Source organism: Limanda limanda, chromosome 20 (genome assembly GCF_963576545.1).
Source record: "Limanda limanda chromosome 20, fLimLim1.1, whole genome shotgun sequence".
In the NCBI taxonomy this organism is placed as follows: Eukaryota; Metazoa; Chordata; class Actinopteri; order Pleuronectiformes; family Pleuronectidae; genus Limanda; species Limanda limanda.
In genome coordinates, this window is record NC_083655.1 from 17,364,371 (window position 1) to 17,382,533 (window position 18,163).

Consider the following 18,163-nt stretch of genomic DNA (forward strand, 5'->3'; position numbering starts at 1 on the left):
CCATCTGAAGCTGACGGGATTTGATTTTGTCTCTATTTGTGGACCCAAAAGAAATCTGGGACTTACTGTTAAGCCCATTGAGCCTGTAGTCAGGAACAAAAGTATTCTGTCTTTATATGAGACAGTCTTTGTGAGTCTCCTTCCATCCACATCCTTGGAGTAGCCAAGAGACAGTGAGAGAAAAGCATGGGGGAACCTCATTTATTGCTACCATCTGTTTATCTCTTTTTACGTGTGGAAGTGGATTTGAGGAGCAGGAATGACCAGCGCTCTGTGGCATGCAGATGTTCCTTCCCTGCTCTTTGCTCCGAGTCATTAAGTGTGGTAAAGTGCTGTATATAAGGTTGGCAGACGAAGCTAGCGCCGCCGACTGTATGGTTTTAACATGCCAGAGCTGCATTGGAGGCAGATCAACCTGGCTTTGATTTTGTCAATTATGTGCACGCTACTGGCTCTGTCTGCTCGCACCCGCATGAAGGATTTCACTGTTGTCGCTGTCGTTACACACCCTTGCAGACGCACATACCGATGGTATCCCACTGAGTCGATTCAGTAATCTACTCAAGACTCTGGTCGCCATCCATCACGGCCTGAGCCCATCTCACGTCAACATCAAAGGCCTTGTCTCTCATCATGATCTTGGAAACCTGCTCCACCGACACCCCGGCTTTCGTGATTCGCCGTTTTAGCGGAGCCTGCATGCAACACCATTACACCTCATTAATGTCAGCTCAGCCTGTCAGAGGCAGCGTTAATGCTTGTTAAAATTAAGCACACTGCTTCATATGCTGAGGAGTTAGCATTCTTTGACGGGCTTTAAGTTTCACATCACACCCTCTTTTTCCCCCCCTCAGTTATGGATGAAGGGATGGTACGGGGGGGTTAAGTAGCCTCCACAGAGGTCAGGAGGAAGACGATTTGTTGTCATTAACTGACCGCTCCTCCATGCTCAGAGCCACGCCCTTAAAGTCGCAGTGTGGTCAGACAAGCCGTAGACAGCAAAGAAAAGTGATATGCAGACGAAGTGTGTGTTTTTGTTTTCTTTGGCAGTGATGGACATGAACAAAGTACGATGGTTAAAATACACTATGCTGCTCCAGCAGGTCTAATGCTAATCAATACATCTCTCTGGTCAGCATCGTCTCTGAATGCTTAACACACACACACATTAAAATATATGCATGCCACGACAGAACCGACTCTCATTCACGTGCCTCTGTGACCCCACCGCCTCCGGCTGCCTCCTTGTGAAAATACAAAAGCCCTCCATTAATGCTGCGCAGTTCATGATTACTTTATAAAGCCCTGCATGTTTAAAAAGCACAACATTTGATATTCAGTGTGTATCTCTCTTTCCTCCTGGCCGATTTTGATAATGTGATCGCAGAACCCGTTTTATTCAACATTCACTTTTATCCAATAAGCTCTTGTCTCCCATCTCAGGAAATTAGATTGTCATCCTGTGTCTCTTTCATTAATGTGACTATCATTTCATAGCTGTTTATTAAATTCCAGGTAGCAGACTATGGCCAGAGGTGATTCTAATAGGGAGGGGGTTATATTTATACCTCTCCAGCTTGTCAGTGCATTATTAATACAAACTGCACTGAAAGCCTCTTCTCCAAAAATTATTCATCTATCTGAGCCGGAAAGGAACTTTTTATTTCAGCGGTATATGCTCCAGTGTGTCACGCTGAAGGGGAATCTTGGCTTCCTTACAGCTACTGTGGAATTTTTCTAACAATAGATTATATGCAAAGTCATTTTCGCAGCATTTGCCCAGCTTATGTGTCTTTTCCTTTGCCCTCCACAGGTGGATCTTGGGTTCTTGCGGTTTGTCGCGGCCATCGGTACCGAGGGCGCCATTTCCCAGGAGACCCAGAGGGTTTACTTTGTCAAGTCGTACAAGGTGGATGTCAGCTCGAACGGAGAGGACTGGATCACTTTGAAGGAAGGCTCCAAACAAAAGGTAGGCGACCTAGCATTTCAACCATTAAATGTGAAAAAAGATAGATTATTTGGACACATACGTTTGTGTACGGTTTGCAGCCTTTAGCTCTATGGGAGACAATCAGAGCAGCCTAGATGATAAAAATACTTAATTTTTGTTTATACCTGAGCATTAACTATGTCATAAAACAAATCTACACGTGTTATGCACTTAGAATATCCTATCCCAGTGTAGCAGCCAGCTGAATTGAATTGCTGTCTCCTCCAAGTTGCCTTTGAAGGCAACAAAAGGGAAAATACTCGGCGTTATGTACTTGTCTCTGTCTCCCAACATGCAATTATATGCTTTGCTCGGTATGGTAATATACACACCATCTGTGTAAGTAAATAGTATTTACAGCAAAGACTGCGGCGCTCATACGGCTCTGCAGTAGGCGCAGGGAGGATTGTGTAAAGAATGTAGCCACCGTTTTATGTCAGGCTCCCGTCAACTTGTAAAAAACTCAAGGTTGACAAAAGACTTGACAAACAAGGGTTAAAGGGGAGAGGGAGAGGGAGAAACAGGAGAGTCTGTCATGTTTGAGCAGCTGGTAGAGGTGGGTCCAGGAGGGGAAAGGGGAGAAAGGACGGGAGGGATGGCATGCTTGACTGGAGCGTGACAGGCTATAACCATCGATTGCTGATCAGCCTGTCAAACAGACCGGGTTTTGTCCATCTGGAGGTAAACACACCCTCCACTGTGGGTGTCCGCGGGGGTCAGGGAGGCAATGTGTGTGTCTGACGGTCCTCAGGTTGTGTGACATGTAAATACCACAAGGTGTTTTTTGAGTGCCAGGCCGCATGTGGAACAAAAAAAAGTTCCCAACGGCAACAGAACCTCCAAACAAGCGTCTTTGTGCTGCAGTGTACACATACCCAAGGCCTGATTCTTTTATGGTCCCTCCAAAGTACACAAGTTGCTTCTGTAAAGTGGTGGCTTTAAGGTGCCATGGTAAGCCCAGCCAGTGTTTTCCGGACTCTAAAGTGCTTTTGTGCGTAGGGGCACCATTTGCTACATGCTGAGTCTGCAGTTTGGCGTCTTAGCGCAGCTCTGAGAAAAAGCCACTTTACAGTTAGTGAGAGGAGAAGAGATCCAGCGTTACATGCTCTACAAGTATTGCTCAAGGTTACAGAGGGATAAACTAGTTGTAAAGACCAAAGGGTCAGCCCTGTGGTTTTTTAAGTTCATCCTAGATTAGCCAAACCTCTATCTTTTTATCTTCCTCTCCATTGTGCTACTCTCCGCTGGATTCCTCTCTTGCCCCTAGCAAGGTCAGGAGGTCACATGGTCACCGGTGTTATTCAATTACCCAGAATGAACCGTGATGGACTGCAGGGAGTTGCTTAGCTGGGTGGCCAGCCTCTTCGTATGGTGCTAGTAAACTGTCAACTGACCCCAGGGGTGAACAGCGGCATCTCTGACCTTTAAACAAGACGCTTGCAGTAAAATGTCCGCCAGAACTGGAACCGTGAGGACACAGAGAGGGCATCTTGAGCCAATCTGGTCTCGTCAATGTTACATTTAACTGCCTCGGGTTTCACAGTCACACACCGTGGCGTGTTTGTGCTGCTGCATGTGGTGCAAGAGGAAGTGCCGGAAATGTCAGGAGTGACAGGGAAGCTATTTATCAGTCAGCGAAACCAACCTTCAGACGGCTTTATGGGATATCTGTCTGTTATAGAAAGGGTTTTCTTACACAGTCTTGCACCAGTATAGAAACAATTATCCCTTTTAAAGTATTATTAAGTTTGTCACTTCTCGTTCCATATGTCAGTACGTTGTCTAAACGAAGATTAAGGCCAATCACTCAGCTCCAGTTATAAATCTCAACACTTGAACATGAATGTGAATCTTTTTCGGTTCTTTATTCTGTGCCAAGGTCTCACACAAATTTCCACCCTTCATCTCAACTCAACATGTTCTGTCAACAACTTTCTTTTTCTCTGCCTCTATCACAGGTTTTCCAAGGCAACACCAACCCAAAAGACGTTGCCAAGACAATGCTGCCTAAACCCACGCTGACACGCTTCATTCGGATCCGTCCGGTTACCTGGGAAACAGGCATCGCGCTGCGCTTCGAGGTGTACGGATGTAAAATATCAGGTTGGTGTTGCTGCGATTCCTGCTGATCCACATGCATTCACACACGTACAAACACACGCAGATCTCAGCTCTATGTTTGCATAAAGCAGCCGTGGAAAACAAACTCTGATTAGATACAGAACTGTTTCAAATGCAATAGTCAGACGATACCACTGACTATGTTTATGATATATGTTCGTTCAGCTCTGCTCACGTTCTAGCTTAGTTGGTATGTCCCATCCTACCCCCAGTTGCACAAACACCTCTCTTCTTATAGGACGGAGCTCTATTTCTGTGCCAGTCCTCCTCCAAGGCTGAGGCAGGCTGCTGCATAATAGAGCAGCGGCACATGAGGGAGGATTACCTATTTATGCTACCCCATGTTTAGATGTAGCTCATTCAATATAAATGGAGCCAACAGCTGGCAGGCAGGGAGTGCTGGAGCCGGGTGGGCTCTATGTGGTCCCATTTCTCCTGCTGATCTGGTCTCAGCCTCATCTTTAGCCACAGTCTGTCGCTTGCAAGCAGTGCGTTGTTTTTGGCGAATCTTTTCTCATCTTTGCCTTTTTGTTGTTGTTATTAATTGAGTGTGGTGTGTGTTTGTGCATATATGTGTGCGTGTGGCTCACTTTCATATGGTTTCAGCACATCTGACTGCATCTTTATGGCTCCATGAGCATGTGTATTGAATTTGTGCGTGCCTGAATACTTCTGGACGTCAAAAGAGGACAGAAAACACAGGAAGTATTCTTTTCAAATGTGGTTAGTTCAGGATGAAGCCTTGGATTAACATGAGGGTCAGGATTAGACATAGTCAGCCAAATGTGCTCATTCGTCAAGTTTGTTGTGTTATCTCCTTGTGTGTGTAGTTGTGCATTACATACTGCGGATGTATCTTTTCATGCCGGAGCGCAGGGCACTGCGGGTACAGCTGGGGCGTGTGTTTCAGGCACACGACCAGACCGCTGCGCAGATCATAAACACATCACAGGATCGAAGTCACCACAGGGCCTCCATGCTGACGTCAGCACCCCTGGGTGCTCTGAAGACACTGCCAGCTCCACTGCATGGTACCAGCACAGTGGGAGGGAGAGCAACTGGGAGGCTCTTGAAGGCTTCGTGAACTCATTGACTCAGTCATTCCTACCTTAGGTTATGAATCTCTAATATCAGAACTTTAATGACAAACTTTTTTCTTGAAACTGCTGCCTTGGTAGCAGAGGGAGCCCTCTATATATAGCAATTCAAAGTTGCATTATTTTTAAATGTTAAGACCACGATTAAGGCCTCAGAGAATGGGAGGAGTTTAACCAAGACTGTTGCAAGATGTTTTTCCCAAAATCACCATGGTCCCATTCCCCTTGTTGATACACACAGCCACACATTAATAATAAAGATCAACAGCCCTGATGTTTGTTAATAAGCCTTGGTGTATAAATATCTGTGATGAACCACTGATGCTCCACCCAAACCCTTAATGCAGCCCACATAGCCATGGATCAACATCCGTGCTTGCAGTCCACAAAAACACACATGTGTTTGTTCTTCTGGGTGTGTCACTACATGCGTGCCATCTCGGAAGCTGCTGTGATCGCAGCTGAAGTCGATTAACAGCCCCATCTGACCCAGGGAGTTCACCACAGTGCCTCAACTCAGATCAGCACCCATGCACACACGCACACACACACACACACACACACACACACACACACACACGCACCTTTCTCTCATTTATTCCTTGTTCAAAGACAGTCAGCGTGCAGTTAGCTCTACTCTCCCAGAGGCCAGCTCCTGTGATCGCTCCCAAACAGACCTGGGCCAAAAACAGAAGAAGAAAAGGAGAGAAAAACCCTGAAAACAGTGGAGGGGCTGCACTGACTTTGTTTGTTCCTCGAGTTCTGATTTTCAAGAATGAAGGTCCAGAGGGTCCCACGGGTCTGCATACGAGCAGCTAGATAACCAGCGAGCGAGAAAGACAAGTCTGAATAAAGCCTTGTTCGCCAAATCTTTTCCCAGATGCAGCAACAAAATTGAGTCCCATCAGTGCTACAGTGCACACTTTGTCTCATAGAGACACAGAGGATGTAATAATGCCCAGATTTATCCCTCTGTGGGAGCCAGATAGTAAATATATTATTGCTTACCCGAGGTCTCTGACTCACTGTCTTGGGACTGGGATTGAGTGCACGAGAAAAGTTAATAAAAGAGGGAAGGGGGTTTTAGCCCTAACACAAACTGTCAAGTGTCCGGCGTCTGGTCGTAGTTACAACACACAAACATTTGTAAACTCCACTATTTTCAATTAGGATATAAGCAGAAAAACATTGCAACCAGTCCACGAATGCTGGAATACTTTACTCCTGGAGGTGTTTCAGAATTACATTGTTTTATTGAGATTCATATTCAAGTTTTACTACTCACTGCTACACCCATGGGACTCCAAAACTATGAAGAATATTCAAAGCCTGCTAGTGTTTACATGAATGTCTTCATGTGTTTTCACATAATTAATCCAGTTACAATACACAACAGTGTAGCCTGTATAACTGAAACCTTTATTATTGTTCCTCACTACCTCTCAAGCAGTCTGGCAGTCACTTAAAATCCTTGAATTTAAGTTTTTGTTTTATTTAAACTAGCTCTGGTGCAAAGAAATCTTAATTGTAGTGTTGAGTTGTTGTCCAGGATGAAACATATTGTAGTCGTATCTCCCCCATCTTCTATGGAGTGCAAAACAAATCTCATGTTTAAGCATGCAAATAGCTACAGTCTGTATCAACAGGTTGTTATTCTGTTCACCGCTTTGTACGAAGTGATGTCCATGAACAGTAAAGGGTGAGGAAAAAAGGAAAAAATTGCCTTTTCCCGCAGGAATCAAATCCGAATTGATCTTAAGACGCTAAAACCTATAGAGGGTTAATATATATAAGATCAGAGACATGGAACAAAAGGAGGAGATGAAAGTGGACAGAAAACAACAAGGTGTTAAAAGGCAGTCGCACAGATGCTGACAGCTGCGGCGTGGAAGGTAGATGACTGCAGCTGCAGATAAAACACAAAGAGAATGTGTTTTTGTGTGTGTGAGTATATGTGAGTCCATAGAGGGAGGAGGGGGTGGATGAGGGAGATGAAAAGAAAAGGCGCTCCCAGAATGCATGAGGTGGAAGCACCAACCGAGAGGAGGGTTTTAATTGGCTGCCTGGAGACAAGCGCTTCAGGCGGAGGAATTAGTATGCATGAGATCTGCAGAGAGAGGGAGAAAGAGTAAGGAGGTAGAGATCACAGTAAAATCACAATGAGTTTTGGAAATTGTTCTCCTCACTTTCACTGTCCCACTTGCTACTACATAAACCTCAAATTCACCAAACTTGACTTGTAGCTTGGTAATTTATGCTCATCAAGCCCTTGGATATAGATGAAGTCTGCAGTCGCATGTACCTCTCATCTCAGCAGGTTTTCATTGGTTTCTATCAAAATGCTAAGCACCTCTGGCTTTCCCTTTGTGTTTCAGAGTACCCGTGCGCGGGCATGCTGGGCATGGTGTCAGGCTTGATCACCGACAACCAGATCACAGCGTCCTCCCACACAGACCGGAACTGGGTGCCAGAGAACTCTCGCCTGCTGACGAGCCGGACGGGCTGGACTCTGCTGCCCCAGCCCCAGCCCTTCACCAACGAATGGCTGCAGGTGGATCTCGGGGAGGAGAAGATCGTGAAGGGGTTAATCATCCAGGGGGGCAAGCACCGTGAGAACAAAGTCTTCATGAAGAAGTTCCGTCTCGGCTACAGCAACAACGGCTCTGAGTGGATGATGGTGCTCGACACCAGTGGGAATAAGCCAAAGGTAGGGGTTTCTTCTTTGCTTGTCGTTGGTGCTACAACAACCTTGTAAAATACTGAAGGATGTCGACAAGAATCCTCAAAGACTTTTTTATGTGTATTCAATGGTTCTTTAATGGGAATGGGTTGGGATTGATGGTTTGATAGGATATCGCTTTACCTTCTGGCTGTAGGGAAATGGTTTGAATACATACTTCTAAAACTGGTTCTCAGAAACTTCAGAACATCAATTCCGATTTTGACGCATGTAGTCAATTTCCAGTGGAGCGTTGCGCCTGGCTGTTGTGACTCATTCAGCAGTCGTTCTGAGTCAATTTCAGCAGCGCTTTGAATCACATTAGGATAAGCATCTCAAGTCTCGCAGAGTCCTTTCCCCGTTCTCTCCTCCTGCTTTGTATTCTGTGCGACTAACACATCGTTCAACCCTTTCCGTGGATAGTGAAACCTCTCCAGGATGGGGGGGGTGAAGAGAGGGAAGGGGAAAGACGAAAGGAAAGACAAGAGCGAGGGAGGAAAGAGTGTGCAACATGGAGAAGTGATCCAAGATTTATCTGCGGGTGACACTGCATGCTCCGAGGGCGCATGCCAACACTTTTCACACAGAAACTGTATACACAGGCTCATACACAGAAGCATGCGCACAACCCCGAGAAGAGCTACAACAGCCTGTCCCCAATTACAAGCGTCCCTGACAGGGCATAAATCTGATCCAGATGGGCTGATTGTTGATTTATGAAGGGAGTCAAGGGGATCCATATCCCCCTGTCCTAGTTAGCCGCCTCTCTCCCCTCGCCTGAGAGGTTCCCAGCATCTGAGGCACACCAGGCCCCTTCACGTGATCACACCCATTAATCCACTTCCATCAATCCTCTATCTCCTCCTTGGCTTTCTTCTCTCACACCCCACGTTCTCCTCTTTTCGACTCATTTATTCCGCTGCTCGAAGAGGATCTGAGGCAGAGTTGAAGAAACTGAAAGTTGCCTTTGACAGAGGAGTGGGCCACGCTGCCTCAGCCACGGGCCCCCTGCGCGAGTCGCCTAAGCTGCGCTTTAGATGTCAGCAAGATGAGAGCGATCTGGTCATCCTCTGTTCTTTCCCTTATTTCCAGCAACAGAGCACATGCCACCCATCCACCCATAGCTTTCAGAAGCCAGGAATAAGGCTGCTTCAGGGGATCTGCATTTAGAAAGCTGTATCGATCAAACCCCCAGCGCTGATGCTATCAAAAGAATTACTCTTAATGTCTTTTTTAATCACACTTTCCTCTCCATCTTTGTCCTTCTTCCTTCCACCTCCAGATATTTGAAGGAAATAGTAACTACGACACTCCTGAGCTGAGGACAGTGGAGTCCCTGCTGACGCGTTTCATCAGAATATACCCAGAGAGGGCCACTCCTGCTGGCATGGGCCTGCGACTCGAGCTCCTGGGCTGTGAGATTGAAGGTAAGGTGGAACCCCAGTTAGCATATGTACAGTAATCTGTTGCATGCTGTATGTTATATGCAAATGATATGCAAGAAGCAATTCCTTCCCGTCGAACTGATTTCTCGTAAAGCTGAAATTATGTTTCTACCAATGGAGGCAAAGTGCATCGATAGTAAAAACTTTTTCAACTGGTGAAGATGCTTTTAAGAACATCTATCCATCCGTTATCTCTAACCCTCATACTTTAATGGGGCCCTGGAGTTTTTAATTTGACATTACCAGCATTGGTGCTTACGTTTTTTACATATTCAGTCAGAGTAATGCCAAAAAAGTACATCTATTCACACACAACATGTATGTTCACATGTCATGACACACATACAGGTGAACCATATATCATCCGAGCTTAATGACATGCCTGTAGGTGCCTTGCGCTGCATGTCTTCGCCACAGTTCAGGTTATTTAAAGATGTGTGTAAGGGCTCCCTGTGTTGAGCCCACAGCTGTCCAGCTCGTGCTCTTTATCTCTAAGGGACACTTGTCTTGTCTCCACGTTACATCAAAGCTGCCCATATAGCTCGCCACATCCAGAGGGGATCAAATGAAAGCCCACCTCGCCCAGTAGGATTATTGCAGCCTGGCCCCCATCGCACTCTTCCCAACCCGTACATGTCTTTCTTCGTTCAAAGGACCGCACACACTTTCCTATCTTTACAATGACCCCTATTTTTCCCCTAGCTCTTTATCTGTCTCTCTGAAAGCTGATGTAGCGCACAAAAACAGCTCAGAGATGCAGAGCGCACTATAGCCCTAAGTGGATTTACATATTGGATTTCAGGGAGGCCCGTTCCTTCGTAAGCCTCACGGACTCCCACAGGGAGCTTTAGTCCGATGATAATGCTTGTTTTCAGTGTTAATACCAAACACACACATACTCAAACAGACATATACACAGAGAGCAACCGCAATCACCTTGCCAAGCATGTGGTTACAGGCATGTATACACAATCACACACACACACACACAGGTGCTTTCACTCGTGTGTACAAGTGTGTGTGTCTGTGTGTGTGTGTGTGGAAGGAGTCATAGTAAAAGGGCTAAATCCTCATTTCTGTGAGAGGCTCCCCTGACGCAACGCTGACCCCATCCCTGACCTTCCCTACCCTGACTCTGACAGGGGCTGATCTGCCCCATATTTCATCTTGCAGAGGGAGTGAGCGAGACTCTCCCCTGGCACACACACAGACACACACACTCACAATCTCTCGCACACACAGATACTGTAAAAATACATTTTCTTGGCAGTTTGCCTCTATCTGTCTATCTCTGCCTTTCTCTTTATTCCACCTCTTTCCTTTTCCTCTTTCCTCCCTCTGCACTGGGCAGCCCGTTCATTACTCAGTCAGTGTAAACACACACAAATACACACACACACCGCAGGACGGCTGTGCGGCAGCGGAGTGTGGCATGCATCTAGGGCCATGGCCACATCCAAGTGTAACATAGCCATAATGATAGGCCACTATGGCAGCCAGGGGCCCTGCCTACAGCCAATCCCGAGCCTTGTTTCTGCGTCATTCAGTTTCAGCCGCCCAAGCCTCAAGCACCAAGCCTTTGCTTGAGCTCTATTTATACACCCACATCTCCACAACCTGATAAAATGAGGGATGCTAATAGTTCAGGCCTCCATTAAAAACAGTGTGTTAATGTATTTATACACTTTTTTTTTTTCTTCGATTTTTTTGTTTTTATTTTCAACTTAAATCCAACTCAGCCTTTCAGACTGAATCTACACCCCATGATAACCCTCCCTAAAACTCTTTGTATCTGGCATTGATCGCACTTTTAGGATGACATCCTGTTCATCTACTTTTATTCTTTAGACAAACGTGTCTGGCAAATGAATGGTCTGACATGTTTTTCCATCTAAATCTCAGTGTGTTATTTATGGTAAGAACAAGATCAGAAAGCACAAACCAGTAAGTGCTTGTTCAGCTCGTCCCCTCCAGCCCCTCCATTATTGTTTGTGTTTAACCTGAAATCTAATCAAAGCTCTCTGCTCTCTCGCTCCTTCCCCTCCACAGCCCCCACGCTGCCGCCGACCACCATCGTCCCGCGCACCACTCCGTCAGACGAGTGTGACGACGACCAGGCGAGCTGCCACAGCGGCACAGGTGATGACTACGACGTGACAGGTGCTAACATCGCCCTCATGAGACTGCAACCCCCCTCCCCACCACCACCACCCACACCCCCAACCCCCAACTCCCTGCTCCTCCTTCTGCTTAAACGCCACCACCACTTCCCAGCTTCACCGCTCTCTGACACAGATAGATCTGATACTGCCACAGCTAAGCTGCCATACTGAGCACATTCACAAGCACACATGCATGCACGCATGAGCACCTGGGCATGTGCACGGATCTGACAGGAGACCATTATCATGCTTGCACCAGTTAATCAGTCAATCAAATTTTATTTATATTGTCCATATTCACAAATCACTAAACTCTCAACTAGACTGAGGAATAACTTCCTGAAAATACCTTTCAACAGGGGAAGAGAAACACAGAAACATCAGAGAGAGGCTGCAGTAGATAGCACATGTAACAGAGAACAGCTGTCTGTGCACATCAACACACGTGCACACCTTACAGACACCTGTTTCTAAGCCTACCAGCAGCGAGATCTGCGCCGCTCTCTTTTCCTCCTGCACCCTCTTTTCCACTTCCTCTTCTTGGCCTCATTCCCCACTAACCCAGTGACTCTGAGCCCACACTGCTGCCTGCCCTCCCTATTAACCAGCAGTCTCCAGTGATGAGCACGGCACCGTTTCAGTCCATGTATTTGAAAAATATTACATTACTGCTTCGGGGTAGACGATTGACAAGCTAATTAGAATGGATACATGTAGTTGATGGTTGTTAATAGAGAAATAGACTTTTCTGGATGCGAGGCAATGCTAACCATGGTCTTTTGTTGTGTCAGGTGTCACCATCATGCCAGAGACCACTACTGTTGACGTGGATACCATCCCAGGTGAGCAGAGCATTTGTTCTATCTTATTCCATATCACACGCCCAGAACTTTGAAAAATCGAGTAAATATTCAACTGCTCACAGTTTCTTTGAATTAATTTCCATATATTTATCAAGAAGCACACCTTTAGTTAATGGTTGCCAGTTGAAGGCGGCCTCTCTCCTCTGATGTGTGTCTGTTATTAAAGCTGATGATGTGGCCCTGAGAAGCTCCCGCTGACATGGTGAGGGAGGTTGTGTGATGCGGGGCGAGCTGATGATTAGCACTGGTGCTCTGCTGCTGCCTCCTCAGCATAATCACTAATCACTGGGCCGGCACTGACACACACACACACACACACACACACACACACACACACACACACACACACACACACACACACACACACAAAACGGGAAAGCACAATGCAAAATGACCACAGGAAATTAAGTGTCCTCTGGGCCCAGTGCATGGACACACACACACACATGGCTGTGTCTCCTATAGCATGGTGTTGAGGCAGCAGCCAGCTGAGAGGCTGAGCCCCAGTCTGACCTTGGCTAATGGTCCATAGGCTCCACCCAGCCCCCCCGTCACTCCATCAGCCTGCTCTGTGGTCTGTCTGCTACTATAATTGATGAGAGCTGGAGTGCAGGTGTGTGTGTGTGTGTGTGTGTGTGTGTGTGTGTGTGTGTGTGTGTGTGTGTGTCTGTCTGTCGCATGCATATATTGTGAGTATATGAACACAACCAAGTGTGTGTGGATAAACACTTGTCCTTCTGAGTTTTAGTTTCAAGAGTCTCAAAACATGCATGCTAATCAGTGCTGTTCATATGTACGTGTGTGTGTGTGCGTGTTTGTTTGTGTGTTAATGTCTGAGTGGCGGTGTGCGTGCCAAGTACCCTAATCTCAGAGGATGTAGTTACCGTTGGCATTCGGCAAGAAAAATTATCTTCTTCTCGTCTTTAAACAGCCACGTGAGTCATGGGGCTGATCATATTATCCAGAGCTGGTTGGTCGCCTCAGTCAAAGCATCCCAAGAATGGAACAAACAAAAAAAAAAGGGCCATAGCTATTTTAATTGGGAACGGGATTTCTTGATGAAAAAAGTGTCTGGCGTCTGAATTACGGCTCCACGTGGGAATTCCATCCTTTGTGTTTAATGGATAAATAGAGTCGTTGCCTGTGGAAACCAGTTAAAACAGAGAGTATTGGTTTGTATAGTGTGTCTTTTGGAGAGTCAACCCATTTTATCTCTAAAGGCATCCTCTTGCTGTAGTTAAAGGCCGTGGCTAACATCCCAAACATCTCCCTCCCGTGTGTTCTTTGGAAGACTTTCTTTATCCAATTTGAAAAGCACGAAAGCCTGAGCTCCCACACATTTCCTTGCCTCCATGGAGACTTCTTCAGCGCCGCGTGTGTCCACAGGGAGTTGCATTGTTGGAATGGGGCCCTGGCACTGTTACCATAGCTGTCTTCAAACCTCAAGTCCCCGCGCTCATTAAAATCCTGAGCTCTCCGCAGGTTGCTACGGGATTCGCTTTCTCGACTGGACGCCGTGTCCAGACCCCATCTTTCTCCTCTGGCCTTAATGTCCCCACATACCTTTCTTTATATCGCCTGTTACATTCATTAAAGAGATCATTCACTACAGACGATGGTATAATGTCAACATGAGGTCTACGCTGACTGTTCTTCCTCATGTCATATCATAATGTGTCTTCCATTCCAGTCCCCTCCTGAGTGACTGTAGTTGTTTTAATGTCCCCCAGCTGTGGACTCTGAGCTCAGGTCCTATGGATCTTTGCTGCCCTCTACTGCTTCTACTTGGTCACTGTTAGCCCAAGTGGAGCCTGCTGTCGCACCATGAAATATTCTTAAGTCATTTTGAGCATGAAATCTGATCTCCGCCTTCTTCTTGTCTTTGCAGCTTTCCTGTGGTTTGCCTGTGACTTCGGCTGGGCCAATGACCCGTCGTTCTGCAGCTGGACATCCGAGGACACCGGCTCCAAGTGGCAGATCCAGTCCAGCGGCACCCCCACCCTGAACACTGGACCCAACATGGATCACACAGGTGAGAGCCCTGCACGTGATTCCTCAAATCCTACTTGCTATAAAAACCTGCCACTCTCCTGACACAGTACCTGCTGAAGTCACATTTCCTTGCAGCCTCAGAGCTTTTTCATGTCATTTATACAAGTGTCTCTTTGTCCAACAGGCGGATCAGGCAACTTCATCTACACGTTGGCGGCTGGTCCCCAGGAGACGGAGGTGGCTCGGCTCGTCAGCCCCGTGGTCAGCTCCCCAGACTCGGACCTCTGCGTGTCCTTTTGGTACCACATGTTCGGGTCGCACATCGGCACACTGCACATCAAACAGCGCAAGCAGACGGAGGAAGGGCCCGCAGACATCCTGCTGTGGACGGTCAGCGGTCACCAGGGCAACCGCTGGAGAGAAGGTCGCGTCTTTGTGCCGCGCACCAACAAACCCTATCAGGTAAATAGTGGTTTGGATGAATTTTTCAGCTGAAACTGGCCTTTTCTTCTTTCGGTGACTTGTTTATGCTTGTACCATTATACCCGTGTCCCACTGTGGCGTTCATGAAAAGTAACTCAGTGCTTCTTTCTTTTTTTGTTAAGGTGGTGATCGAAGGGCTGGTGGAGAGAAAGAGCTGGGGAGACATTGCTGTGGACGACATTACTGTTCTCAATGGGCTCAGTATGGCGGACTGTAAAGGTGAAGCTTTTATTCTACATATCCACTCAGTTCTTCATAAGTAATAACTGCAGCTTGTCATCTTCAGGAACCGTATTTATTTATCATTTCTTTTCAAACAGACCCTGACGTACCCACTGAGGCCATGCTACCAGAGGATGGCTTCAATGAAATCCGTAAGTCACCCCACACAAGAGTTGTTTTCCAATACTCCTCTTTCAGGAATCCTTAGGAGTTTATGTTCTCACATCTCATTCTTCTCCTCTGCCTCCGTCTCCTCTGCAGTGGAAGAGATCACTGAATACCCGGTGTTCGTGGAGACAAACCAGATCAGCGGAGCAGGCAACATGCTAAAGACCCTCGACCCCATCCTCATCACTATCATCGCCATGTCCGCCCTGGGGGTCTTCCTGGGCGCCATCTGCGGCGTGGTGCTGTACTGCGCCTGCTCACACGGGGGCATGTCGGACAGGAACTTATCAGCCCTGGAGAACTATAACTTTGAGCTTGTGGACGGCGTCAAGCTAAAGAAGGACAAACTCAATGTACAGAGCTCATACTCAGAGGCTTGAGATGGGACTGAGCACATCAATGAAACTGTGTGACGTGCACGGCTCCCAGAGCGTGCACTAGACTGGCTGTAGGCGTATCCTCTCGTGTCTCCGCGAGCAGGTGCGCTCAACGGACTGCCAACGCCCTCACCTCGCTGGATGAGGGACAGGTTCAGGATCCAGTGGGGAGGTTTGGACTGATCCACGCTTTTCTCAGGAGCTGCAGTAAAAAAAAAAAAGAACCTACCTGTAGGGGACACTGTGTACAAATAAAATACAGAAAAGAATATGTACAGATGATTTAGATGATATTTTAATTTTCTATTTTGATTTTCATTCATTTTTACAATCGGATGCTGGTGTTGAGACCAATTTATTAATAATGTTTAAAGTATTTATCGTTTTCTGGGAGAGAAATGTTTGTTTCGTCATCAGTTCATGAAGGCTGTTGTATATTTTCAACTTTTGAAAGAGACGTATCAAAAAAACTTCAAACGAACCTTATCTGGCGAAGCTGTGGATTTGCCCCATGTTGTGGTAAACAGGGTGAGTCCGTAGGACCCTGACACTTGTCCTCTTTCCTCTTTGACCCAGATCACTTTAAAGTGAGGGTTCCATTCATGGCAATGTATGGTTCTAACAGTGCCTTTAGTACATTTTGGTTGCTCTCCTCTGTTGATTTTTTACTGTATATGGCTTAAGTTATAATTACAGGAAACAGGGGCACATTATCTTATAAATATCTACAAACCAGGATAACAATCTACCACTGCGCTTTATTTTCTTTTTCTTCTTGTTGTCGTCGTTTTCTGTCCCAAAAAAACCACACACTGTAAATAAGTTTTAATATATTTTATTGCCCTTTTTAAAGAAAGTCAAAAGGAAAAAAGCTGCAGTATCCCTTTTTTCATGGGTTTGTGTGTGCGTGTGTAAATACAATCCTCTCACTGTTTTGTGGAAGGTGCAGTGTTACTTCTCTTTCAGATTTAGTTGCTCGGACGAGCCAGATTCATGTGATGCTGATGTTGCAGCAGTTTCAATGTGCATTCAAGCATCTGTCATCCAAACCACTGCACAAAAAATAAAAACAGAAGAAGGTCACAAAAGAAAAAGCTGACATACTGAACTCTTGGCACCTTCTCTCTTTAAAATAATCCCTCATTTCTTCATGAGTCACCAGAATCTTTCAGATTAAGCCTCAAACACACTCATGTCGATGGCACAGCGGCTGGTCAATTATTCATCTGCCAGCAAACCAAAACAAGTCCTCATCCTTTGGTTTCATCTCAGACCAACACTAACTCTCCCAACATCACTGTGGTTTGAGTTCTGTCTGGACGATGCAGCTTGAATGCACCTTGTTTCTGACCCCCCTCGTGATAGGAGCCTATCAACCCGGGGGGGTCACTACACTAACTGAAGAATGGTGCTCTCATTACTTTAGCCAGACAAGCGTGTCTTGTGATAGAACCCCTGTTTGTATCCTTCACATGCTGTACTGTAGCTTCACGGCCGCTCGGGCCGCAACCAGAGTTGTACATGTGTTCACGTGTAGCAGCCATACCATTGTGATGTCAGAGCTGATGTCATGGGGACGGGTCGCTGGTGCAGCGGAGGGTCGAGTGGCATCCCCTGAATCAGGTCACCTGTCCTCCTCCTCCTCCTCCTCCTCCTCCTCCTCCTCCTCCTCCTCCTCCTCCTCCTCCTCCTCCTCCTCCTCCTCCTCCTCCTCCTCCTCCTCCTCCATGGCTTTACCAAAGGATGGTTGTTCTGTTCGCTGGGGAGAGGGGGGGTCACACCTACTCACAGCTGCTCAGTTCACCAGTGGGCATCGCTCTCAAGAGAACTGATTCAACCTGTCCAAGCCCCTGGAGAGAAACATGGGGGATGTTGGGAATTGTAGTGAAAAGATATGTTTCTGTTTTTTCTTCATGTCTTTTTAAGCTTAAGAGGTGCAGACGTCACCTCAGTGTGGACTCTTGTTTGCCGATGGCTGGGACAGTCCAACCATCCCCCACAGGAGGGGAGGGACCTCTGAGGGGACACATGGGCAACAGGGACCTGCAACTCAATCAAACAATCAAAAACTTGATCCTGAGAACGGTGACGTCTTCTCAATCCTGTGTGCGCTGTACTTGTTGCCGTGGTGAACGCATCCTCAGCTCGTCCCATCTCAGTTGCAGCCTCTCCACCGTCCGTCTGTGCTTTCAGCTCTAGAAGGACTGTAGCCATGTGTGCTAGAGAACAAGGATACTGTAGTGTGGAGTCAAAAGAAACGATGTTGCACTGATAAATATATTTAAGAGGTTTATGTGTTTATAGCATTCATTTTCCAGGAAAAAAAAACTGAAGAAAGTCAAAAAAAGGGTTTCATTTCTTTCATCTTTTTTATATATATAGTTTCAGATTATGTGATATAATTCTGAAATGTAAAGATATCCAGATGTTTTCATTCTTGAAAAAGGCATAATAGATTTTTCCAACAGTAACGACCCTGACCCTTCATTTACATATAAACGCTTCGTTTTGTACTGTCTTTCAA

General features: G+C 46.4%; 1 protein-coding gene across 2 annotated transcripts in view; it reads left to right on the forward strand.

Moving 5' to 3' along the window:
- nrp1a (neuropilin 1a) overlaps positions 1 to 17,295 on the forward strand; it is a 58,461-nt gene extending 41,166 nt beyond the window's left edge. Inside the window, exons 8-18 of one of the 2 annotated variants that reach the window (XM_061093701.1) lie at positions 1,814 to 1,969; positions 3,949 to 4,093; positions 7,584 to 7,915; positions 9,210 to 9,354; positions 11,422 to 11,532; positions 12,326 to 12,376; positions 14,286 to 14,429; positions 14,574 to 14,851; positions 14,995 to 15,091; positions 15,193 to 15,246; positions 15,356 to 17,295. In XM_061093701.1, the coding sequence (XP_060949684.1) occupies positions 1,814 to 1,969; positions 3,949 to 4,093; positions 7,584 to 7,915; positions 9,210 to 9,354; positions 11,422 to 11,532; positions 12,326 to 12,376; positions 14,286 to 14,429; positions 14,574 to 14,851; positions 14,995 to 15,091; positions 15,193 to 15,246; positions 15,356 to 15,642 (1,800 nt within the window). In that variant the 3' untranslated portion in view covers positions 15,643 to 17,295. The remainder of the gene's footprint in view (positions 1 to 1,813; positions 1,970 to 3,948; positions 4,094 to 7,583; positions 7,916 to 9,209; positions 9,355 to 11,421; positions 11,533 to 12,325; positions 12,377 to 14,285; positions 14,430 to 14,573; positions 14,852 to 14,994; positions 15,092 to 15,192; positions 15,247 to 15,355) is intronic. The other variant, XM_061093702.1, reaches the window with a different exon arrangement.
- Positions 17,296 to 18,163: the final 868 nt, after the last annotated feature.